General features: G+C 35.9%; 2 protein-coding genes across 2 annotated transcripts; one reads left to right on the top strand and one right to left on the bottom strand.

Annotated features, from left to right (window-relative positions):
- Positions 1–855: 855 nt before the first annotated feature.
- On the bottom strand, positions 856–5,804 carry LOC133844265 (uncharacterized). The gene is made up of 2 exons (XM_062278184.1): positions 5,648–5,804; positions 856–2,831 (listed from the first exon to the last, which is right to left on the bottom strand). The coding sequence occupies exon 2, from the start codon at positions 2,806–2,808 to the stop codon at positions 1,234–1,236; it is 1,575 nt and encodes a 524-aa protein (XP_062134168.1). The 5' UTR covers positions 2,809–2,831; positions 5,648–5,804; the 3' UTR covers positions 856–1,233.
- An 8,552-nt stretch (positions 5,805–14,356) lies between these two features.
- Positions 14,357–15,677, top strand: LOC133850175 (coiled-coil domain-containing protein 34). The gene is made up of 2 exons (XM_062286171.1): positions 14,357–14,449; positions 14,542–15,677. The coding sequence occupies exon 2, from the start codon at positions 14,572–14,574 to the stop codon at positions 15,556–15,558; it is 987 nt and encodes a 328-aa protein (XP_062142155.1). The 5' UTR covers positions 14,357–14,449; positions 14,542–14,571; the 3' UTR covers positions 15,559–15,677.
- Positions 15,678–16,066: the final 389 nt, after the last annotated feature.

Raw genomic sequence — 16,066 nt, forward strand, 5'->3', positions numbered from 1 at the left:
AAGTTTACAATAGACAAGCACACAAACTGGTAAACAAGGAAGTTCAGTTGTTGGCACGGTCATTCATACTATATTATATTTAAGTTCGAAATGTTGTTTGGAAAAAGCCATTACAAAGACAAGGCCAAAGGTTATCGAAAAGCCCAGTGTGTTCAGCTTGAGTTTGAGGTCTCTGCTGAGGGTCGACAAGGCAGGCTTTTATTAATAATCTCCGCTGCCAAAGGATAGAGGCAGTGAACAAGGTTGGAGATGGAAGGTGGAGTCGGAAATATCCACTTATATGAAATGTCCGTGGTCTGTAATTAAACCGATTATAATTGCTATTGCTGGGATATGTGAAAAATACACCGTGCGAAACGTACTCGCACTTTCAATAACTTTTTGTACTTTTCACTTAAAATAGTAAAGTGAAAATCAAATTCTTTAATAATTTATTAGTATATAATGATAATAGAAAACAAGTAAGAAAGCTACAGTCGAGTGTGGTCGACTGTAAAATAAATATACAGAATTAATATACCAAAAATACTAAATATGTACTGAATGATATTTAACGTATATTTATACAGTACAGTACTGATTGTCACCCAAAGCAACTAAGAGTAAGTAGCAAAAATTTCAAGCAAACTTGATCTGCTTGCAAACATAACATTTGAGAAATATTAGTATATCTCTATCTATTATAGACTAGATAGATAAGTAAAGGTGCTAGGTTCTTATACGAAAATATTCATGAAATTCGTGAAATATTCAAACTGCCACCTAAAATATTCGATTACAAAAATCAGGCAACTGTTTGTTATATTTACCGAGATTACATGAATTGAATGAAAATTCAAAAAGCAAATATGTAGATTTCTTTAAAACCATATCACTACTTTTAATCAGATAACCTCTAGATAGAAATAAAATTAATAAAGCTAGCTGTCATATCCAAAAGAACTTCACAGTTATTTTTTTTGCTTTTTTTTTGTCTATGTAACTAATTAGTTTATTGAAATATCGGTGCTCAAATTGTAGTGAGCCAACCAATATGTCAGTAAACAAATAGGAATATACAATGTATGAGTATTTGTGGGTGTTTTATCGTTTTTTTTGTGGATGCCATTATCACCGTCGGTTACAAATAGATCCATTTCTTAGTAACTATTCTTTTTTTTTTTTTTGATTTCTTGAAATGCCAATGAAAACGAGACTATCAACGTTAAACTAGAGCTTTGGCCATCTTATTCTTTAATTGGCACGCGAATCGTTGGGATCAATATTCGAAACCCATTGATTTGGATTCACATAGATGTTAGAAATGGTGCCACGCAGCGTGTCGAAGCCCTGATTCAATGGCACCGGTTTGGCCCGCTTGTTAACCGACTTCATCCAGTTCTGCCAGGCGCCTTCGCTCCTCTGTTTACGCTGCAGCTCCAGCTGCTCCTTGCTCTGCTGCTGCTTCTGCTGACGCTCACGCTCCCGCAGCTGTTGCTGCTTCTTCACACGCTCCCAGTCGGCTAGTCGCTTCTGAATCGCTTCCTTGGTCTCCTTGCGCTGCAACTTAGTGCGATTAAGACTCAAGCCACCCGAGCTCGCCGTGCTCGATTGGCTGCTATAGCCGGTAGAGCTGCCGGTACTCTTAAGACTATTTGTTGCCGGCTTCTTCTGCTGCAACTCCTTTTGCCTGCACCACTCCTGGTAGCGTTCTTTGGCAAGACGCTGACGCATCGCATTCTCCGCATCGCGTTTCTCGCGCTCCATCTTGGCGGCCTGTTGTTTCTGCTGCTTCTGGCGCTCCTTACGCTTCACCCAATCCTGATAGGCCGCTTGGCCGTGTTGTTGCTTCTTGTCGTCGAACGTGCGAAAGTATGTAGATGAGCCTGACGACGATGCGGTCGACAGATTGAGACTAAGTGATGGTACAATGTTGCTGCGGCTCTCCGACTGCTTCAGGGCACCGCCGTACATATCAGTCCAGCTACATGTGGATGCCGAAGAGCAATCGTCACGTCGCACTGTGGTTGACTTCACATTATAGGTGCGGCTTGTCAATTGACTCTGGCAATCAAATGTATTGGTGCTCACAGCGTCTTCGCTCGGCTTCGCCGCACGGTAAATAGAAGGACAATTCATGGAGTCGAGACTCATTGTGTCATCCGGCAGCAACTTGTCTGCCGCACTAGGTTGGCAAACAGTGGCCACATCAAAAGAGACCATGCTGACGGCGTCAGTCTTGGCATCAGAGTGACAAACTGTAGAAACATCATTCGAGACAATGCTCAGGCAATCAGCATCGTTATCGCCGTTCAGCATTGGACTGCAAACTGTGTCCTCATCAATCGAAGCCAGACTCAAGCTATCGTGCAGCTCTCGATCAGCATCGCCGCCACCTGCAACATAGCGACGTGGCATGAGCACAGTCTTCTCATCAACATCCTTCTCCGATATGATCGACTTGGCAGCCTCATCATCTCTGTACAGATAGTCGCCACCTGCTCCCTGATCATCTATCTGCTGCAGCTCATTGCCACTCTCCTCCTCACCGCTCTCATACTCATCAGCATAGCGTGAAACGGAGTCAAGATCTCGTTGCATGCCACGTCCCTGAGTGTAGATGTTGCTGATATTCTCTTCTTCGTCCTTGGCCACATAGCGCACAGTGGGCGAAACATAGGAGCGAGAACTGTAGCCAGGCACAGTGCCGGAATCAGTATCTTCGTCACTCACATCGGACACAGGCATCGAGCTTTTCCCTCGTAGCCCCGAAATCACCTGACAATCAACCAACTTGCCCTCGATGCTGCGTCGTGCCACAAATGCCATGATGAAATGATCAGCAGAGTTATCTGTGGATGAGTAGAGACAGTAAACTGATGAGAAGTTAATAAGAAGAGCTTTATGTAAATGTTAATATTTTTAATTGTTTGCAGTCATCTGTGTTACAATATGTGGACTGTGACTGACAAGCGTGAAATGACAGATATATGTATATTTTGACAGAGTCAATGCCTACTGAAAGTTTAAGATGCGATTTAATACAAGAGTTTCTCATTTGAAAATAAAATTGTAAATAAGGTAAACCAAATTTAAAATAAAGCATTCTTAAGGTTGAAATGAATAGAAAAAAGAAGAGCAATAAATAAAAAATAATTTCATAATTTCAAAACTAAAATAAATAGTAATATTTAATATATATTGGTTTAAAAATTGAAATGTAATTTCTAAAATAATATATAAATTAACGAACTAAACAATATAGCTATTGATAAACAAATATATTAGTATACTATAAGCTCCTGTATTATTTATATATCAAAATAATATAAAATTGATTATAAAAACTTTAAAAGAAAGGTCAAAATGAAATAAATTGTTAATTTCTATCAACTTAATCGACTAAGGAAACATATTAAATTAAAATATAAATATAAAATATAAAGACCGATAAAAACATATTAAACAAAATTAATAAAATCTTATTTATTTTTTGGCTCGGACTTGTACTTAATAGCAATACTATATAACTGAAAAGTATGGAGAATAAAGAAATTAATTTAAATAATTTTAATTTTATAATACATGGATTTATATGCAATAACATTCAATAGCTAGTGTCATTAAAAATTAATTTAAATTTAATTTTTTTGCTCAGTGTATTGGCTAACACTATGCTACAGAAAACGCGGCCCAATTGGTTTGGTGATACAAAATGAAAACATTTTAACTAATGACAAACAATTACTTAAACAACGAGTCGAACGAGCGACGCACACGACGACGACAGCGACAGCGACAACGACAACGACGATGTCGGCAGCAAAAGCAGCAAAAGGTAATTAAAACTACACTACACCACATATATGTGAAGGTGTGAGTGCGTGTGAGTCTGGGTAAATATATATGTATGCGTGTGTTGGCTTGTATGTATGAATGTGTGGGTGTTTAAGCGTAAAGTTGCCGACTCAAAAATCGTTTGTTGTTGCCTTGTTTGTTGGTTGTCTGTTACCTGGCACAGTTAATGAGTAGCGCTTTCATTTTTAATGAGACTCACCCACACACACACACACACTCACCCACACAGATACAGACACACGCAACCTCCAACACACACACACACATACAAATGGCCATATCAGATGCACACACGAGCTGAGGTGTAATAAAAAACTTATCGCTGCTTGCTTTTAGGCGCCCGTGTGCGACGTTTGATAGACATAATTAAATGATTTTTTATGTGCTTAATTGTTGTATCTTGTGCCGACATCGGCCTTATTAAAACAAAAACAATTAACTGCCCTTAATTTCCTCCTTCTCTACGACCTGCAAATGACTTGTCAAATGAGCGACAGCCGTTCTCGGATTAAGGATGGGTTACCCAACCTTTATATATATTTTTTTTATATTTTGTTTTTGTAGTTTACACATTTTAGCCTTGGCGGGGATTATATATTGAGTGCGTGTGTGTGATTGGGATTGTGATTGCTGATGGGTTGGGCTTTAAAATGTGGCAAGCCTACTATAAATAGTTTGGGATTTACGAGGCAAAGAAATAAAGCAAAACAAATCGAATTTTGGGTTGAAATACTCAATAAAAAAATGTATAGACATCGCATTTATCCAAAATTAAAAATCTTTGTTAGAGGTTACTTTAAGTAACATTTAAAGCAAGTCTGTGAAGTGACACAGCTGTGGTCAGGTGGCAGTTGCCTGACAAACTGTAGATAGAATGCCCGCAATTGAAAGTGAGTTGTAAATTGAAAAGCAAAAAACAGGAACAGGAACTGAAATTCAGACAAAGAGTGCGACATAAATTAATTATTTAGGCTACAAGACAATGTCGTAGCCGGAATACCGAACGTCCCTTCAAAGCACTGCAGTTTAAAGAATAAAAAAATACAAATTTAACTATGTAGCGAAATGTCTTGAAGCTGCTTAAAATTTAACAACTCATACAGCGCTACAGGTTGTTATTTTTATCGCAATTATTAATTTTACACACGTACTCAAATCACTTTTCATTTTTTTAATTATTATTTCATTTCTCTGTTACTGGTTGTTGTTATTGTTACGAGAGTATTGGCCATTGATTATTATTGGCATTGGTTGTTGTTTGGCTGGGCGCACGTTTAATTAAAAACGTGACAATTTTACCTGTGGCCAATGCGAGGCATATTTCATCACGCATACGCCACATGTACGCTAGCTCTGAACGAGTCTGCGGTCATATCCATTTTGTTTAAATTATTTAAAACCTGTTCACAATATGCGCAACTCGTGTCCATTACATTTCACTTTCGCTGTCCACAAATTTAATTAACACAATAAATTCAAGCTTGGGGATTCCCACACTTCATATTGCATTGGTTTGCAGCTCTGCAAAACGACGTGAAATTGTCAAAACGGTCGGCATTATGCGCAATGCCTTTTTTGCAATTATGAACAGATCGATAGCTCTGTTGCAATATGTCACAAATTACTGCAGATGTTAGATATCAAATATCAAAGATCAGATGTAAAAATTATTGCGTTTAACATTTCAAATGAATGCTATTTTTTCATGGACTATGAAATTGACGTATAGATACTTAAAATATAAAAATAATCTAATACATATATGTAGATATACATTTAATTTTCGAAGTGTATATTAACTTAAACCTACCAAAAGAAGTGAAACTGCTTATTAAACAGTGGAAATTCTTGTCGTATAATAACTCGAAGGATGTGTGAAAAGCATATGTTTATGTTATATACTTCTTGAGAATGTAATTATTATGTTTGCATCAATAAGTGTATGAAGTTTCAGAACTGAAGCATGATTTTAGCCTACTAAAAATTTCATTTGAATTAAAATTCAAATTCCATTTTAAGTAAACCATTAAATTTTCTATTTGCTAACACTTTCATGAACTTTAACTTTAGTTTTACGAATATTCATTAAATATCAGACAGTTAATTAAATGCAATGATTTGAAGAATACTCGCACACGAACAAACTTTTAAAGTCCTCCAATCAGCATTCCACATCTTGGTTGCCAGCCAAAAAAAAATATCGTTCCACATTGGCACCTCAAGAAGACTCAACACAACTTCAGTCAGACCACAAACAAATCAGTTAAGTGACCTCCCATTCCCATTAACGGAATACAAAAAAATAAAAAATGGGGGACAAAATAAAACGAAAGACGCGACAAGCTTTGCCAGAATGGAAGGTAAGTCAATTTACCTAATTGACTTATGGCCAAGCAGAAAGTTTGACAGTTGAATCTTGTTACTTGGCTGCTTCTCAAGTGGATGATTTTAATTTGCTGAAGCAGTTGCAGACTTTCGATACGATGAGCTAAGATTGAAGATAGCAATGATGAGGTATAAACAGTACAATTGTAAGAAATGCACCTGACATTGGAATTAATGTATATAAAATACTAATTAAAGAGTCAGTAAAAAAAAAAAAAAATTGTATGTATTAACATTTAGTTTCTACAGCATTGCTAAGTAAACAAGTTACAGCTTCTCATTTTCAATAGTAACATATTCCAAAAATATATCAGTTTAATATTATATACCGAAAACAGTGGAATGTATTAAACTGTGAGACATTCGCTACTCATTTTCAATAATACCACTTTCTAAAAACATACCAAATAAAAACTTATATAAATATACAAAAGATATATTTGATTTATTGATATAGTCCTAAATTCAAAATATACCATAGAGTACAAAATATACCAGATTTTCAGCCAAAGAAACTAACAACCTACATCAGTTTTTTGGCATACAAATCATAAAAACTGTAAGTTTTATTGTTTGTATATAAAATCGACTTTCTCATCAAAATATTTATAAATATAAATAAAAATCCTTAAGGTTAATTATAATTTTTTTTTTCTTCACTCTTTATCTAGTTTTAATTTCCAATTGATTTATAATCAACATGTATTTTGTAATTAGAAAGAAGAATATATTATTGCTTTAATCAAAACAACATCCAATTATTATGCAATGCAACGTGTCCACACATTTGGTAATTATGATTTTGTTTGGTGTATAATTTAGCAAGCTCACAAGTAGAATATTATTGTCGAAAGCGTTATGAACTTTTAATGGTTTAACAACTTGCAGCCACTAAAACTTTAAGGCATGCACAGAGTTTCAGTTTCCAGCCAGCGACTGTCTCTATTCAGAAGCAAAGCTAACAACTAGACAACGTCAACGACAACAACCAGTTTGTTAGCTAGTTAAATAAACTTATGTTGGGGCAATGTCAGTCACATGTTTGTTGCACATTTCCGCTTACGTGAAAATATTAATTACCAAAATTTCATTGCCTGAACCCGACCAGAAGCAACTACATCGGGGGGAGGAGGTAGGTGAGGCATCAGGTCTTGTCGGCAATTCAATTAGTGGGCGACTTGCATTTATCCTATTTAAATGCTGCATACTTTCACACACATTCTCAGACACACACACACACACACACAGTGGCACTTAGAGTGCTATAGAATGTGTGCTTGTCGTCATGACAACGACTCGAGCAGGACTCGAAGGACTGGAACGAACTCGTGACTTATGCACTGACGCAACCAATTATGGCTTGAGGGGCAACTGTAAATGCAACCTTCTCGCCCCTTGGCTGAGTATCTGATACTGCGAGTGTGTGTATGTGTGTACGTGTGGTTAGCTTACCGTGTCTGCATCTTCGTCTGCATCTAAACCTATTTTCGGTTTTAGCGTTGCTCAAAAACTATGTCAAATGAAATTTATGCGTTGCGCCCAAAAGGCGGCAATGAAAACGAACAAAACGTGTGCACACACATACGTGTCTGTCTACGTGTGTGTAAGTGTGTGTGTATTTGAGTGCTCCTCGGCTGTTAGCGTATTAGTTTTTGGCTCTTGTTTGACTTTTGCTACCATACTTTATTGCGTATCCATCATTGATAAGGCGTCAACGCGACGGCAACGGCGACGATGACGAAGGCAATATTTCATGAGAAATTGCTTGAAAAGTTTCTTAATTAAATATGACAGGTAACCAGCTCAGACTTTGGGCCAAACTAATTGAATTTGGCAAATTTACCGACACTTCAAGATACCAAATAACTTCTATAAACTTATTTAGGAATTACCTTTAATTTTCTTAAATAATATATTATGTAAATAATACGTTTTAATTTGCTTTTCTCGCTTTCTGGGAACCTGTCTGTTCCGGTTCTAAACTCTACTCACACTCGTACTTTTTTTAATACTTTTAATTTCTAATATAAAAAAAACGCCGTAACAGCTATTCATTAGAGCCGCAAGTAAGCAGACTGACGAGTCTCCTGTGGTTACAGACACAGACTCACACAATCCCAAATGCCCTTAGTCAGTAAACACTTTGAACAAGCTGCTGACAAGCACACTCGTATCTCATCATTTTGCATGCCCTCAAATGTATCTGCATCCCATCAACAATTCTGGAACTGTGCAAAAAAAAACTGTAATAAAACTGATTTCATTACCTTGATTAGCTGGTCTCTTCAAGTCCGCGCAGTCACTCAGTCAGACTGTTTGTCTGATAGTCGGTTTGTTTGCGAGGCTTTTTTACGTTTTTTATACACATTTCGAAAGTTCAACGCAGCCCTCGTGATGAACAAGGTAAAAGCTTGGCCATCGTTTGGTTCAATGCAAGCATTAACCTCATTAACTTGCCATTCTGAATGATGCCAATGTATTTGCTCACACAAACATTTCATATAAATGTATTTAAGGCAGTTGAAGCTGCTCTTTTTAATCTAATGGATTATATTTTATAGCTACAGCGATTTATTTATTCTCAATTGAGTTGGAAACAGAAGAAGAATCTGCAGCGAAGTTCAACCATTAATTTGATGAGCCCTTAAGCAGTTACTTATGAAAATTGACCAGTAAATTTGAACTTATAAATTAAATTAAAGGATTAGCGATACAAGATTTTAAAATATTTTTTGTATTTTCTACTATTTAAATAAAATATGATGCAATTGAAAGTCTTAAAATTATAATCCAATATTCTTTCCAGGCTTACAGCTCTCCTTCTAATTTCCTTTCCATATTATACCTGATTATCATTCTACAATTCATAACAGTAGCTGGCTAACAAGTTTGCATCTTTACACTCTTCACTCTACAGTGCCTTCATTTATCCAGTGCACTTTGCGCCTCGAGTCCATCTCTTGAAGCAAGACTAACTGGCAAGTGGCTGAAAAACTTAATTAGGCATAATAGGGCTCTAGGTCCTGCAGAGGATGGAATGCAGTGGAATTTCTTTTTGGCCAGCCAACTGTAAGTAGCTGTTGGTAATTTGCGCTTAGCAATTTTCGCAGACCAACACTTCGGGCTATGGAGAAAAGAGTCTGATCCTTGCACAATTTAATTGCATTTCCGCTATTTTTGATGCCTTTTGCATTTATAATACCTTCAATTGTGAGCTCTTGCTTGCTGGCACGTCCTGAGAAACATAATTCAATTAATTACAAAGACGACAGGTGCAAAGGTAGCTAATACTAAATATTAATCATACGCAGTGTGAACCAGCAAACAAAAATAAAAAGCAAAGCAACGGATATGTGTTGCGGGGGCAAAGGTCTTCTGGGGCAGCATTTGTATCTAATAAACATGTTTATTTCATTAGCGCTACACACGCGGCCATTTCGAGAGTTTTCATGCTTCTCGTTTTTCTATTTGAGTTTTTTTTTTTTTGACTGTTTCCTTCTTTTTTTGGGTACTCCCCCAGGACATCATTTGCCACGCCGATTGCCACGATTTCGACATGAAAAATGCGTTCGCGAAAAGTTGCTGTTGTCGCTCTTTATGATTGGGATTTGGGGCACTAATGTGCCATTGCCTTCCCTACGTTTTCTCTTTTTATATACGTTCATATATTTTGCCTAGTAACTACCCAACCAGGAGGTCTTACTTAGGCTCCCACTACACACATACTTTAGAGGCTTGTAAGCTTATGCTACCCCCCAGATCTGTATCTGACATGCTGTCGACATCATTACAAATAAATTGAGCGTGAAAGATACATTTCAACAACATTGCCCTGACGCAATGATAGGCATTTTCCTTCCTCTCTACATTTTTCTTATTTTTTTCTCTTTGATTCGGCCCAAGGTGTGTGCTTTGTGGTCGTTTACTTTCACATACTTTCTTGACTTAAAAATGTTTCTGGGAAATGTTCTTGATGAACACTTATGGATAAATTTGCATAGGTCCAAAAATGTTCACATTTGTTGGCGTGTGTTGAAATTTATCTTAACTTGTCCTCCAAATAAATTGAATATTTAGATAACTTAAATGAAAAAAGGTAACACAAAAATATTTTATTAGTATATATATTTTCTTTAGAATATTTTTAAATCTAAACTACATATTTAAGTAATAAAATACCTACTGCAAAATATAAAACATTAAATATAAATACAAATAATTCTATATGATTTTATGTCCTAAGGTTATCGACTTATTTCCTCCAAAGCTTAACAATCTACCCAACATTCTAAAACTATTAATGTATACAATATTTGAAATTGTATACATATAAATTGTATACAAGCCAATAGTTTCATATAGAAGACCTCCTCTTAAATCAACTTTATTAATGATAACATAAGTATAAGTATTTTGATAGGGCAATTCCATATGAAATTATAAGACACTGGAAATGAATATGTGTATGAAAATGAAATTCAACTTAATCAAGTTAATAGCTTACATTAAATTCTCAATAAGCCTGGCTCCTTAAAGACTTTTAGTTAATTTTAAATAGCCTAGAGAGATGACAGTTCTTTAATCTAATGCTACAAGAAGCAAATAGGCTTTCTCGTTTGCCAAAGCAATTGCCATAAAATGATTTAATTAAAACCGCAAACGTAATGCAAAAATTCGATATAAATTCAAATTTTACCAATCATAAGCACACAACACACACACACACATACACATACAATCACTTGCAGATATATATGCGTGAATTGCATGTGCCACAATTTCAAATGAGAGAATACAAAAGTCAATTTGCTGTAAGACGCTGAGAGCTGCACATAAACATAACCATGACAGGGAAGGGGATTGAAACAGAGAGAGATACATATTTGGTATAATAACATACGTGACCATATTTACAAATTCCAAATCAAAATATCTTGACTATAGACTGAAGGGGAGCACAGCTAACTGCTCCAACAGGCGGGGCAAGCAGCAAAAGCAGCAGCAGCATCATTGTCTGCCGTTTTGCTATGCATGTGAAATGAATTTAATGCTCGGCTCGACGTTGTTCTATATGCTAGCTAAGAGAGTGCTGAGGGGAAAGTTAACTGTGCGTAGCATGCTGTAAAATTTGTTAACATATCTACATAATAATTTTGGCTTTAGGAATAATGCAGACAATCTACGATTTCATCATTATCGAATTGTCAGAGAACTTTGTGAAGTGTTTTGGGGTTTTATTTGTATAAATAATTCAAAGTGTTAACAATGAAAATCAGGAAGTATTACCTAGCTTAGCAAATTGTGTGAAAAAGTAGGCCCGGAGAAAAAAAAATTATTTTTTGTAGAAAAAAATATTTACACAATTTCTCTGTTGAGCATAAAAATAATAAAAAATTGATAAAGAGTTGAAATTTGTTTTTGTGTGATATTCAGATAATCGCGTGAAGTGTTATTAAGTGATAGAATTAACTTTTGAAATTAACCAGTTATAAGCATAATTTATTTCAAAGTAAGTATGAAAGCATAGATCAATCTTCTTTGCTGTTTCTAAGAGATTTATGGCTTTAAACTTGTTGAATAGTGCCGCTTTTGACTCCCACTAGTAAAGTTGTGCTCAAGGCAAATTGACAAATCGTATAACAATTTGGTTTGGCACCCAGCAAACCGCTTACAGAAATGTAATAACCTGCTGACGTTTGACAGTGTTTCGGTGGTTCAGTGGTTCCACTCTTTATGAATTAGTCATGTTTTTTGCATGTGCAATAACACAACGGACAGTGTTGCCTTCGTATGAAAAAGGGCGTTCTTTGGCAGGCAACATGGCGTATAATTAACAATAATGAAGTCGTAAAACCGCAATGCAATCAGCGATGCGCAAAACACACAAACTTACACACGCACACATATAAATACATGCAGATGCATAGACACACACCGCACGGTCAGTTGAAAAGCCAAAATGTATATTTCGAGAAGGGTGAACAGAGATAAAGTTGGGCAAAAGGATGCGGCATTGTGGCCACAGCTTTTCAGTTCAGCTCCAAGTTATGGTCGGGCACTGGCATCGTAAAATATTTATAAACCATTTGCACGCATAATTAGGCTGTCATTAAATTTTGAGATTTTCGGCATGTGTGACACCCCAAAAAAATTTGTTTGCGGGGACATAGTGTAGTGCAAAGTATATCCTCTATAAATGCTCTGCAGTTAACGTGCATGCTATCATTTTAGATAATGACTATGATGCATGAAAATAAATCGAATGAAAGACAATTTGAGCTTTGAATTTTCAGTAAAACTTGTATCTCTGCAAAATTCAAGTAATATATAAATCTAAAAAGACACGTTCAACTATTTAATTTATAATATGGCAATAATATGTAATGTTCTACATATAATTATAATGAATACTTAAATAGAAAAAAATCATATATTAGTTTCCAAGTGTATGCTTATCATCCGTCTACTTTGAGTATATTTTGTCTTAAAAAGAATATTTAAATATTAACAATTTATTGAACATTCTCCAATTTTATATGAATTAAATTCAACAATATTTATTTTTGATTTACTGAATAATTTATTCTTTTCATAATTAATGTATTTTAATGCCAATTAAAACTTAAAAAATAAAATTTGTTTTCATATAAACCCTTCCTCCTATTTAAAATATTAATTTTTCTTTACAATTGAATTTGAATCGTGAAATTAAAAACTAATAGTCATATTTATTTACTATATATTCCATCACTATAAAAAATAAATAATTAATATTATGTATATATAAAAGCAAAAATATAATTTTTCTATTCCTCACAGAGTGAAGGGTATTCGCAAGTGGGTGTGAGTTCGTCTAGTGTCTAGTTGAACACACTGCACTCAGTTGCCGCTTGGCAAGTGGGCTGGCCTCTTGCGATGGTCGTTGAAATGTCATGTCATGTTGCGACAGGCGTCAATGCGTTATGCCAGGGACTCCTCTAGATACGTGTGTGTGTGTGTGTGTGTGTGTGTGTGTGTGTGTGTGTGTGTGTGTGTGTGTGTGTGTGTGTGTGTGAGTGCAGGCTGGGGGAAATGGAGTGCATGTGTATGCGGCCATAAAGTAATCAGCGGAAATGTCAATGAGCCGCCGCCATTTGCTGATGTGTCGGCGACTGAGGTTTACACGGGCAACAGCAGCAACAAGGTAGCATCCACACACACTTTTTCCCGCACGCTCTCTGCTTCTATCTGCTTCAGTGTTATGCTCTACCCCGTTTTTCAATCTCTTGTTATTGTTGTCACCTTTGTAATTGTTGTTGTTTTCTGCACTGTAATTAAACATTTTTCGTTGCATATGCAAAACCGATTGGCAGCAGTGCTGCTTTAATTGCGTGTGTTCGAATGAGTGTCTGACACTCAGTGTGTGTGTGTGTGTGTGTGTGTGTGTGTGTGTGTGCGTGTGTATGAAGCGCGGAATGACAAATATTTTATGGTACTGCATTGATAGGCGGTTAATATGATACCCTGATGCATTGACAGCATTGTGAAGGGGTTCAATTAAAAACAAAATAATCTGATATTAAATTATGGATATGCAATTGTATCTTAATCTATGAAGAATATTTACAATAAACACTTTATTAATAACATCATAACCAATAAAATATAGAGGGAATTAGGTGGTTTATAAACAATAAACACTTAATTATTAGCGAGTTCTATAAAGAATAACAAGAAATTATAAATTAGTATAAATGAGTATTCAATACTTTATTATTTTCTAGTTGGAAATTACTTACTTCTAACATACTATCCATCAAGAATGGGGACTAAAACTATGGGGTTTATATGAGTAGTTAGTACATCGGCAATAGTGTAATGAAGTTAAATTAAATACGAAAGAATCGATTATTAAATTATGCTCCGAAAGTTATGAATTTGCAATTATTACTCAAACTATAAAGAATATTTACAAAAACACTTCATTATTATCAGCGTTTTGTATTCATTTTTAAAGATAGCTTAAATAAGATCCACAAATTTTATTGAATCCTAACCAATCCTAATCACGACTCATAAAGACTGTTGTTATGGTTGTAGGTACGAGAAATATATAACGAAAAAAAACACCTTTTTCGCTAGTTGGAAATCAATTGCTTTCTTAATTCATAATAAATACAATGAAAATAATGTAGCTGTTGATATCTTGTCAGAAAATAATAAAACATTATATATACATATCATACAGGTAATAAACATACATTACTCTTAAATAATCAGAGTATTATCTTAAAGGTATTTGCAAATTTTAAAGATAATTGTTTTGGCTGTGACTTGCAGTTACACAAATACATCCATACCGCGATCAAAATGGCTTTCTGTGGACACATAGATCCTGATGGCAAGATCGTTTGGAGGGATGAAACATTTTCGGGCAGTACTCGCATCATATCACAATCCTCAGATCAATCGAACACAATGGAACAATCGGATAAATCGCGACCTCTTAGTGTAGATTTTCAGAACTTTGATAGCCCACAAGAATGGAAACGTTGCAGTCTGCAGGGAATTAATGGCGTTATATGCGAAGATCAGGCAGAATCGTCCTCATCATCGTCAACGCCACTATCCCTGCCGCCGGCAACGGACAGCAACTACATCTTCGAGAGGAGGCAAACTGCTGATTCACTTTACAGCTGGTCAGAGGTTTATGGGTCGGTTAAGCCGAATGAGGCCCAGAGCAATGTGGTGCCATCACTGGAGCTGCAGTCGAAGACGAGCACGCTCGACTATCTGCGTCAGCTGGATGGCCTGAAGCTGCATCGTGAACCGAAGGTGGCATATGAGAATTGGATAGCGTCAAAGGAGAGAATACGCCAGCAGGAGTTGCAGCAGCAGAGATTAAAGCTAGAGAAGGAAAAGGAGCGTAAGGATCAACGCAAATATCTGGCGAAATTGTGCTACGAGAAATGGCTGAACGATAAAGCCAGACAGGCAAATCAGAAACGTAGCATGCAACTGCAGCAGTCAAGAAGCAGTTCGAGTAGCAGTTCAATGCGCAAAGTGTCACAGTCAGAGATCAGGCAAGAAGTTCAGAGTTGGTGGCTCAAGAAACAGGAACAACAGCAACGTCAGCGATTGGAGACACAACGGCATATGCAGTTAAAAGAACAAAAGAATCAGCATCGTAAGCAACTGGCGGCAATGGCCTGGGAGAAATGGATGAGCAATGTGTTCGATAAGCCCAAACCTGTGCCCATGAATCAGGGTATCGATTCACTCCGTGGCACCGTCTCTGAGATCTACATTAATCCTAACCCCTGGAAGCATCTCCAGAAACCAACGGAGGAGCAATAATTTTTTGAGATTAACTTTGTAAATGTAAAAAGTCGGAATTGAATTTATGTAATTAGTATCGTATTCAAGTGCAGTTCTTTTGCTACTAGTGGAGTAGTCTCATCAAATAAATTAAATACTATAAACACTAAGTACAATTTGTGTTCCTATTGATTGGATTTGCTGCTTGTGCAGTCTGCATTTGCATCTTAGCTGCCTTGTATTATAATCTATATATGAACTATGTGAATATACCAAATATATGTATTCTTCGGTATGCTATATTTTTTCTGTTATATCAATTTGCTATATTTTAAGAATAATACCGCACAGTTTAGCTTTTATAAAAAAGGTAGAAAGTAGCTTTCTTACTTATTTTTTTTTTTAACTTACATTTGTTTTAGCATAAGTAATGTTTAACAGCATAATTGTTAAATTAATTAAAAGATTCTTAGTTGACTTAAACTAGTAAAAAGAATGTCAGCCTTTTATTTGTAATTTTTATTGCACATTGATTACATTGATTAAA

The sequence above is a fragment of the Drosophila sulfurigaster genome, chromosome 2L (genome assembly GCF_023558435.1).
Source record: "Drosophila sulfurigaster albostrigata strain 15112-1811.04 chromosome 2L, ASM2355843v2, whole genome shotgun sequence".
NCBI classification, from domain to species: Eukaryota; Metazoa; Arthropoda; class Insecta; order Diptera; family Drosophilidae; genus Drosophila; species Drosophila sulfurigaster.

Excerpts from the sequence above, each read along its gene's own strand:
- LOC133844265 (XM_062278184.1), bottom strand. The coding sequence starts at position 2,808 with ATGGCATTTGTGGCACGACGCAGCATCGAGGGCAAGTTGGTTGATTGT.
- LOC133850175 (XM_062286171.1), top strand. The coding sequence starts at position 14,572 with ATGGCTTTCTGTGGACACATAGATCCTGATGGCAAGATCGTTTGGAGG.